The 10239-nt window shown below is 48.0% G+C and overlaps 1 protein-coding gene across 2 annotated transcripts in view; it reads right to left on the bottom strand.

The window, feature by feature from the left end:
- Positions 1-5016: 5016 nt before the first annotated feature.
- The window catches only part of LOC139581352 (FERM and PDZ domain-containing protein 1-like), a 35461-nt gene continuing 30238 nt past the window's right edge, over positions 5017-10239 (bottom strand). For both annotated transcript variants that reach the window (XM_071411007.1, XM_071411006.1), the window contains 2 exons: positions 9109-10218; positions 5017-8845 (listed from right to left, as the gene is read on the bottom strand). In XM_071411007.1, the coding sequence (XP_071267108.1) occupies positions 6279-8845; positions 9109-10218 (3677 nt within the window). In that variant the 3' untranslated portion in view covers positions 5017-6278. The remainder of the gene's footprint in view (positions 8846-9108; positions 10219-10239) is intronic.

Here is a 10239-nt window from a genome sequence, read left to right as displayed (position 1 = left end):
CATGTTTATATAAAGGTTTTATAGAAATGCTTCTTAAACCGTTGTGTACGTGTGTCATCATTTGGGTGTGAGTGAGTCAACATTATCATTGTGAACTTGACGCTTCAGATCTTCCATTTTCGGTTCAGTCATTACTCACTGTTACGGTTCACCTTGTTCTTACTGAAACGACCAGCTAATCCCTATTGACAAACCACACAGGAAATTTTGCCATGCATACTACTCAAAACACACTTTCATTGTATGTCCATATAAGCTTACAAACCATAACTCTAACACAATAAAGGGTATGTCTACATGCTATGGTATTATGGCAATTTCAGGGCAAGAAACATTTTGCCATTCCCCTAATTTCCACTACCCAGAAGTAAAATTCTCACAACAGTATGTCACTGCCATTTGCATGCAGAATCAGTCCACAAGACATTAGCCTTCACCCGAAACGGTAACACCAACCGAACAATCTTACTGGTACAGCCTGCGACTGGGGAAATGAGGACAACTGTCAAGCCAAGCCACAGGGCTGGTTAGTATGGCTATGTGAGGGCCTGGATCTGACTGCTGGGTTAAGAAGTCAGACGTTGGAAGATAACGATCAGATTAAGGGCAATGTGACATGGGGACTTTGGTCTGGAGAGAGAGATGGACTGGGCAGAAGGCACAGACGTGCCCCAGGCAGTTCAGCTAGGGCTTCCCCCTGTAGATTGCTACTGAAAGGCCTTTTGTCTTTCTATGGGTGTTCACTAATCAGGACTAAGTAGGAAAGTGCAGTGTGACTTTTACACATATGCAGAGGTGGATTTTCATTAGCTTGCTTAGTTTCCACTATATTGTTTTTTCTTACACAGTCATTCTGGGTAAGTGATGACTCATGTTAAAGGCATGATGGAAGGAAGCTCAGTATTGTGACAAGCCCTGTTCACAAGTACTGCTACAAATATTTACCCCAGGGTTCAATGTCAGGTCAACATTTATGTTCCTAAGTCATGGTGAATAGGGCCAATTAATAGGCTTATTTTACAGATACAGATCCCAACTGAATATTTGAAAAATGTCCGCTGCACAGAGCAGTCAAGCAGCTTGTTGTGTTTGTGGTTTTACATTGTTCCATAGTGTCTTATCACAAACTATCAGGATAGAGAATGTAAGAGCTGGGCTAGTGGCCAAAACAGCCCAAAATATGAGATCATCACATCACATTTATTTTCAAACAATACTTGAATTAAGATCAACGTTACTGATGAATGGCATGAAAAGAAAATATCCATAATTGATTGTTCTTCCATGAAGTTTCCTGTGTGGCTCAGTTGGTAGAGCACGGTGCTTGCGATTGTGGGTTGTGGGTTTGATTTCCACGTGAGACCAGTATGAACTCACTACTATAAGTCCTTCTGGATAAATGTAAACGTTTAATGACATCAAAGACAGATATGGCTTCAGGGAAGTTTGTCTAAAGAGACTGGTTTCTCTGTAGTCTGTATTCCCATGGAACAGTAGATGCACCTGCCTTTCCAACCTGGTCTGCCCTTTTCCAGAGACAGCAGTTAGATCTCACATGCCTTTTTGCTGTTATCTATTTAAACATGTTACATCAATAAATGACTGCGCAGTGTGTTTAGAATCAGTTTCTATCCCATTTTTGTCATAGGTACAATATTGAAGTCCCTCCAGATCTAATGGATTTAACTGAGGGAGATTAACAGGTGGCATCAGATGTCGGTGAGCCAATTGGTGGGCAGCACTTTGGATAAACCAAGCTGAGCCAAACCATCAAGATAGTTACAGTGGCTTGCGAAGGTTTTCACCCCCTTGGCATTTTTGCTATTTTGTTGCCTTTCAACCTGGAATTAAAATTGATTTTTGGGGGGTTTGTGTCATTTGATGACAACATGCCTACCACTTTGAATATACAAAATGTTTTTTATTTGAAACAAACAAGAAATAAGACAAAAAATTCGGAAAACTTGAGCGTACATAACTATTCACCCCTCCCAAAGTCAATACTTTGTAGAGTCACCTTTTGCAGCAAGTACAGCTAAAAGTCTCTTGGGGTATGTCTCTATAAGCTTGGCACATCTAGCCACTGTGACTTTTGCCCATTCTTCAAGGCAAAACTGCTCCAGCTCCTTCAAGTTGGATGGGTTCCGCTGATGTACAGTAATCTTTAAGTCATACCACAGATTCTCAATTGGAATGAGGTCTGGGCTTCGACTGGGCCATTCCAAGATATTTAAATGTTTCCCCTTAAACCACTCAAGTGTTTCTTTAGCAGTATGCTTAGGGTCATTGATCTGCTGAAAGGTGAACATCCATCCCAGTCTCAAATCTCTGGAAGACTGAAACAGGTTTTCCTCAAGAATTTCCCTGTATTTAGCGCCATCCATCATTCCTTCGAATCTGACCAGTTTCCCAGTCCCTGCCGATGAAAAACATCCCCACAGCATGATGCTGCCACCACCATGCTTCACTATGGGGATGTTGTTCTCGGGGTGATGAGAGGTGTTGGGTTTGCGCCAGACATATCTGTTACGGCAGATTTCCTCCTCTTCGTCTGAAGAGGAGGTGTAGGGATCGGACCAAGACGCAGAGTGGAAAGTGTTAATATTTTAATGAAAGTAAACTGAACACTTCAAGATACAAAACAACAAACGTGACCAAACCGAAAACAGTCCCGTGTGGCACGAACACTGACACGAAATACAAACACCCACGTGAACACCGGCTGCCTAAGTATGATTCTCAATCAGGGACAACGATTGACAGCTGCCTCTGATTGAGAATCATACCAGGCCGAACGCCTGGTATGATTGGCAGGTTTGTTGTGGTGCCATATTCTTTCCATTTTATAATTTTTATTTTACCTTTATTTAACTAGGCAAGTCAGTTAAGAACAAATTCTTATTTTCAATGACGGCCTAGGAACAGTGGGTGAACTGCCTTGTTCAGGGGCAGAACGACAGATTTTTACCTTGTCAGCTCGGGGATTTGATCTTGCAACCTTTCGGTTACTAGTCCAACGGTTACTAGTCCAACGCTCTAACCACTCTAACCACTAGGCTACCTGCCACCCCGATTTAATGGTGCTCCATGGGATGTTCAAAGTTTCAGATATGTTTTTATAACCCAACCCTGATCTCTTCTTCTCCACAACTTTGTCCCTGACCTGTTTGGAGAGCTCCTTGGTCTTCGTGGTGCCGCTTGCTTGGTGGTGTCCCTTGCTTAGTAGTGTTGCAGACTCTGGTGCCTTTCAGAACAGGTGTATATATACTGAGATCATGTGACACTTAGATTGCACACAGGTGAACTTTATTTAACTAATTATGTGACTTCCGAAGGTAATTGGTTGCACCAGATCTTAATTAGGGGATTCATAGTATATGCATCACTTTTCCGTTTTTTTTTATTTAATTTTTTTGTTTTTTTAAACAAGTAATTTTTTTCATTTCACTTCACCAATTTGGACTATTTTGTGTATGTCCATTACATGAAATCCAAATAAAAATAAATTTAAATTACAGGCTGTAATGCAACAAAATAGGAAAAATGGCAAGTATGCTTGGGGTCATTGTCCATTTGGAAGACTCATTTGCGACCAAGCTTTAACTTCCTGACTGAGGTCTTGAGATGTTGCTTCAATATATCCACATAATTTTCCTTCCTCATGACGCCATCTATTTTGTGAAGTGCACCAGTCCCTCCTGCAGCAAAGCACCCCCACAACATGATGCTGCCACCCCCGTGCTTCATGGTTGGGATGGTGTTCTTCGGCTTGCAAGCGTCCCCATGTGCAGTTGCAAACCGTAGTCTGGCTTTTTTATGACGGGTTTGGAGCAGTGGCTTCTTCCTTGCTGAGCGGCCTTTCAGGTTATGTTGATATAGGACTCGCTTTACTGTGGATATAGATACTGTTGTACCTGTTTCCTCCAGCATCTTCACAAGGTCCTTTGCTGTTGTTCTGGGATTGATTTGCACTTTTCGCACCAAAGTACGTTAATCTCTAGGAGACAGAACGCGTCTCCTTCCTGAGTGGTATGACGGCTGCGTGGTCCCATGGTGTTTATACTTGTGCACTGTTGTTTGTACAGATGAACGTGGTACCTTCAGGCGTTTGGAAATTGCTCCCAAGGATGAACCAGACTTGTGGAGGTCTACAATTTTTTTCTGAGGTCATGGCTGATTTCTTTTGACTTTCCCATGATGTCAAGCAAAGAGACACTAAGTTTGAAGGTAGGCCTTGAAATACATCAACAGGTACACCTCCAATTGACTCAAATGATGTCAATTAGCCGATCAGAAGCTTCTAAAGCCATTACATACTTTTCTGGAATTTTCCAAGCTGTTTAAAGGCAGTCAATTTAGTCTATGTAAACTTCTGACCCACTGGAATTGTGATACAGTGAATTATAAATTAAATAATCTGTCTGTAAACAGTTGTTGGAAAAATTACTTGTGTCATGAACAAAGTAGATGTCCTAACCGACTTGCCAAAACTATAGTTTGTTTCCAAGAAATGTGTGGAGTGGTTGAAAAACTAGTTTTAATGACTCCAACCTAAGTGTATGTAAACTTCCGACTTCAACTGTCGTGTCGATAATCTTAAATACTTATTAGAAATGCCTTGGAACTTGTTTGAATCTGATGCTACAGGTAAATCTGTGTTTAGCTTGAAGAAAAAGGAGGAGAATGATAGCGTCAATCAAATAGCTGTGTGTCTCATCAAACAAAAGGCAAAACACCCATTTATTTAGTCAAAGTTCAGATTGAATATGTTTACAGAATCTTGACTGGGGCTCTGTCCAGGATCAGAGTTGTGAACAGTTTCCAAGTCACAGAACAGCTCTGCATTTTACTCACAACACAGCAGGTTAGAAGCCACTGCTGAGATATGTTGCATCCGATTATGTGCAACGTTGCAGAACATTGCAATCCTGAACATACCCGTGATCATAGTCCAGACACTCCAGTATAATACACGGAAGCCCTCTGTGTTTCCAGTAACAAAGACTATAAAACATATGCAGGTAATCTTGTCTTTAATGTTAACACAATTGTAACAGAGAATGATATGTGGGAGAACAGGGAAGTAGTGGTTATGTTTGCATAGCCATAAACCAAGGAAGGACAGATAGACTCAAACTAACACAAACATAGATGTATATCTATCTACAGGTCTGGTACAAACCGAATCAGTCAGTCCGCCCGTCTGCAGAGCTAAACATGGGCAAGTAGTAAAATAGTACAAATTGTGGCTCAGTGTTAAATGCCTTTGGATCGTTGCTACACCTAGTATGTTTTAACAGTCAGCCTTCCTTGTGCCTTGTCAAAACCTTTTTACAAAATACCAAATTAATATCCTTTCCACTATTCCCCCACCCACGCAATGCACCCCCGGAAAATATATGTATCCTTTGGATTCAAAGTTGATATACTGTATAATTACTGCATATAAGCGTTTGGGTTATTGAGTGTTTTCTCCATTCAAGCATTCGCACACAGGTAGTCAGTCAGGAACAGAAATAAATAGCTTTCACATGGTTCATTTCTCTTCTTAAAGGTGCAATCTGTTTATTTATTTTACGGTCAATAGTGCTCCCCTTGCATTTGATTGTAAACGGAAGGGGTGGGTCTTCACGAATGTAAAAGTTTGTGTTGTGTTTTACTATTTGGCATAATATGCTCGTTGTACTTTTTCCTAGAGTTCCCAATAGAAAAATGTAAGTTACAGATTGCACCTTTAACTGGATCCGAAGAATCATTAAAGCAGCTAAAGCAGACACCAGCCCAGAGGAGGAACGGAAGGTGGGGGGAGGTAGAAGAAACTACAACATCAATAAGGTCTTACACCAGCAAGGACCATGGCGCAAACAGTCATAGAAATTAATACATACATAAATACGTACATACATAATTCATACATACAGTATACAATAAGAAGATAGATAGTTAGTTAGTTATAAAATACCTATGTACAAATGCATAGTCCAGATGAGTCCATCGGGAGACCTAGCAGTCATGGCAGTCAGTGGAAGAGGTTATTTTCATAATTTAGGGATGTGTTTGGTATGTCTGTGTGTGTGTGTGTGTGTGTGTGTGTGTGTGCGCGTGCGTGTGTGTGTGTGTGTGCGTGTGTGTGTGTGTGTGTGTGTGTGTGTGTGTGTGTGCGTGTGTGTGCGTGTGCGTGTGTGTGTGTGTGCATGGCACTTACTGTGCAAGTGTGTATGTACTGTACTGTATCACCTTAGTCCTGGTAGCGAGAAGGAGTTCTAAAAGTTCAGAGGTCAAAAGTTGAGAGGTGTGTGACCTGGCGTGTCCGGCGAGTGCGTCCTGAACAGCTGTGTTAGCGCAAAGACGGAAGAGATGAGCACCGTGCACCGTTTGGCCAGAAGCCTCACCCCCTCGCCCTCTCCCTGTCCATCCCCAGACCCCGTCCCACCGCTGGACCCAGACCCGGCCCCGGCTCCAGCAGTCTCCACAGCCCCAACAAACTCCCTGTACAGCCCTACGATCTCCTTCAGCTTGTCCAGAGCCTCCTCCTGGCCCCCATCATCATCAGTGCTCTGGATCTGACCCCCGTTGCGGCAGGCGTCACATCCAGGACAGGGGTGTGTTCTCAGGCAGGCTGCGGAGAGCTGCACCAGGGCACTGAAAGTGTTGGATAAGGAACGAAGCGCCTCCTCTGGAGCCCAGCCCACACGCGTGGCACGTTGGCACCCTGTTGCCAACCGTCGTGCCTCCGCCTGGAGTAAATTCCTCTCAGCCTCCGTCATGGGCGGAGGACTTGCACCTCCACAGCACGCGGTTGGACCCTCCCCTTGGGTTGGGTTGGGTCCCCCTTCTCCACCCTCATCCTGATCTGTTTTGGAGGGTTCTGATGATGGTGGTGGCCCAGCCAGGACCAGTAGGAGCTGATTGATGTCTTGTCTCAGGGAGACGAAGCCCCCTTTCAGCCCCCCGTAGTGCTTGTTGGTGAGGGAACGCAGGGAGCCGATGGGGGGCGTGGGGGAGACAGGGCGGGACAGGAGTGGGCTGAGCTCTGAGGAGGTGGTGGAGAGGGTGGAGAGGGGGCGAGGGGTGTCTCTCAGCAGGGACAGGATGTTGGGGGAGGGGATGGGGGAGGTGGGGGAGGCCAGGGGTGTAGAATGGGCTGGTTTGGGGCGCGTGCGCTTGGAGAACTCGTAGATGGTGAGCTCCTCGTCGAAGCCACAGCCGTCCTCCACGTCACCGCTGAAGCAGTTGGCGTAGACTGTGCGGCAGCCGCACACCTCACGGTGGGCCGGGGGAGAGGTGTGCTCCAGAGAGTCCCCCTCTAGGGGCGGGCCTGAACCGCCCCCTAACCCCACCTCTGAGTGGGGCCTGGACTGAGGCTGCTCCGACTTGCAGGACCCCAGGAATCCGTAGGGTTCTAAGACGTGTGCGCCGTTTTCTCTCAGGGTCAGGTTGGGGTTCGACCCGCTCGTCCCGTTGGCCTCCTTCGCACGTGGAGTCACTTCCTGGAACTCTTTGATGGTTGCTATGACAACCTCGGCTCCATCCTCCACCACTTCCTTCTTCCCTTTTCCCCCTGCAGTCTCACCAACTGTTGCCTGGGCAGTGACCTTGCTCACCTCAGAGGCTCCACTGACTGACAGACCGGAGCCGTAGCCGGACGTGACATCCCCGTTGATGGAGCTGGTGGAAGAGTGGTCCAGGGTGCCCAGGATCTCCTGGGAGCGGGTCATGTACCAGGGCAGGGCCTGGATCCTCCCTCTCAGGGCTGAGGTAGGCAGACGTCCCCCCAGGCTGGATGAGCTGACCCTCAGGTCTGAACCTGACCCTGACTTTCCTGTGCTCTCTGGGTCTCCCGCTGTCCCTTTAGAGGAGGTGGTGAGGGAGGTGGTCAGGCTGAGGGGGGCGTCTGTATTTTTGGGCGACATGTTCTCTTGACTCAGAGAGACCCTCCTCCCGGTCTGATTGCTACCGTTGCAACTAACCCAGGGGTGGAGACCGTTCGGTGGACACATCCCCTCTTTCTTATTTGGTGAGACCGGGATGGGGAGGACTGATAGGGGATGGAGAGAAGGAGGGGAGGGTTTGGGAGAGAGTGGTGGAGGGGTGGCCAGGCTCAACCTGATCTCATCTCCTGAAGCAGAATGTGGAATGGGGGACAAACTTGGCAGCTTTTTTGGGGGGTCCACCCCAACCCCCGTTCTGACCTGTCCCTTCAGCAGGGAAACCCTGTTTGTTTTAGTTTCAACATCAGCTCTCCTGTTGTCAGCAGTGACCGGAACACGGTCCTTAGGAAGCACGTGGGGAGTCCCGTTCTTAGAACCGTTCTCTTGCTTCGAACTGTTCTCTATCTTAGGCCCGTTCTCCACACCCTGTGGACCAGCAGGAGGTTGCTGGCTCTTCCGTACCGCCGTGATGAGGGGGGAGGCGAGCGGAAGCCCCCCCGCTCCCGAGGTGACTGATTTAAACTCCATGGTGTCTGGTTCCATGGTGTCTACCTCCAGCAGGCCCGCATGGCCTCCACCAGCATCTCCGTTACAGTGGGAGTATGGACCGCCGCGCTGGGGAGACCTCTGGGGGCCCATCTGGGGCTTGGGGGCCAGTTCAGGTTTTATGGGTAGCTGGGGCTTGGGGGCCAATGGTGGAGGCTTGGTCTTGGCATCAACCCTCTGAGTGGAAGCCTGGTTTGAGTGGGGCTTTGGGTCTCGTTGGGTCTCCTGCTGTTTCTTGTGGTCAGGGGAGGAGTGCTTCTTTTTGAGGGGTGAGGGAGGCTCCCTCTCTGGTACCACTGGCAGTCCGTTCCCTGTACCACTCCAGCGTTTACTGTGCCTCTTATTGTCAGCCGCATCCAAACTGTTTTCTGTGAGAGAGAGAGAGAGAGAGAGAGAGAGAGAGAGAGAGAGAGAGAGAGAGAGAGAGAGAGAGAGAGAGAGAGAGAGAGACAGAGAGACAGAGACAGAGACAGAGACAGAGACAGAGACAGAGAGAGACAGAGACAGAGACAGAGACAGAGACAGAGAGACAGAGAGAGAGAGACAGGGGTGTTAAAAGGGCGACAGAAATCACACTTTAACACATTTAAACAGTTAGTTTGTCAGTGAGGAAGTCATGTCAACAACCCACCTGTACCATCAGAAGGAACTGGAGGAGTGAACCGCTCCTGGGCATCGAAGAACTCATCATCTGACTCCGAAGCACTTTCCCTAGCAATAGGAGCAGGAGGGTTAGGGGACGGCGTTAGGAAAGGCTCGGAATCTCCAGAGTGAATTGATAGACGCTCCTCCCCTTTGTGGGCGGAGCTACAAACAGTCCTCTTTTCACAGGAGGTGAGGTTGGGGATGACTCTGGGGATGTCTAACTTGTTGTTAGAAGCAGTTTTGTTAGACCGGGCGCAGATCTTGTCGATGAGGCGCAGGTCTATCTGACTGGGTATCTTAGAGAGCCGTCTCAGTTCCTCCTCATCATCGTCATCCTGAACTTCCTCCGTCTCCTCCTCGTCGCTGGTGGCCTCGGGGGGGCTGGGGAGGTAGCTGCCTTGGGAAAGCTCGGCGAAGCAAAGACACGAGCTATCGTTGCTACGATAACTCAGGTTGGTGGGGCGCACGGGGGCGGAGGCCGTGCTGCCGGGGGCGCCCTCTCTCTGGCGCTGTGGAGAGGGAGCTGTGACCTCCAGGAGGAACGGATGGTGGACATCCAGGGTGGTGGTCCCCCGAGTCGGCTGTTTGGACCGGCGAGAGGGGCTGTCCTCACGCAAGGCGTCCACACGAGAGGAGGCCTTGGCTGGGTCCTCTCCCCTGGCTGCAGCTGTGGCACCGCTTTCCTCCAGGGCAGCACTCAAAGAGCCACTAGACAGGCTGGAGAAGCTACTGTTGACCCGCGCGTCTGTGTGGTACCAGTTAGTGTCCAGAACCATGTCCTGTTCCACTCTTCCTTTATTGGCGTTACCTCCTAGATGTATCTCTCTTCCTCCATCTTCTCTTCCGTCCTCTTCCTCAACTTCCATGTCCTTCTCTGACGTCACAATGATCTTCACCTCATGTTTATCTTTGTCTTCTTTTTCAGCTCTTTCTTTCTTTCCCTCCGCTCCTCTCTGCTCCTCCTTTCCTCTCCTCCACCCCTCCCTGTCTTTGCTGGCGGGTGCGTGGCGTTTACGGGTGTGCGTTGGCGGAGGCTCGGCGGGGTAGTCCTCATCTGAAGAGTCATCGGAGTCACTACAGCAGCGGGACACATAGCCTGGAAATGACAAAAAAACAA

This window comes from Salvelinus alpinus, chromosome 7 (genome assembly GCF_045679555.1).
Source record: "Salvelinus alpinus chromosome 7, SLU_Salpinus.1, whole genome shotgun sequence".
In the NCBI taxonomy this organism is placed as follows: domain Eukaryota; kingdom Metazoa; phylum Chordata; class Actinopteri; order Salmoniformes; family Salmonidae; genus Salvelinus; species Salvelinus alpinus.
This window is presented reverse-complemented; position numbering and strand designations above follow the sequence as displayed.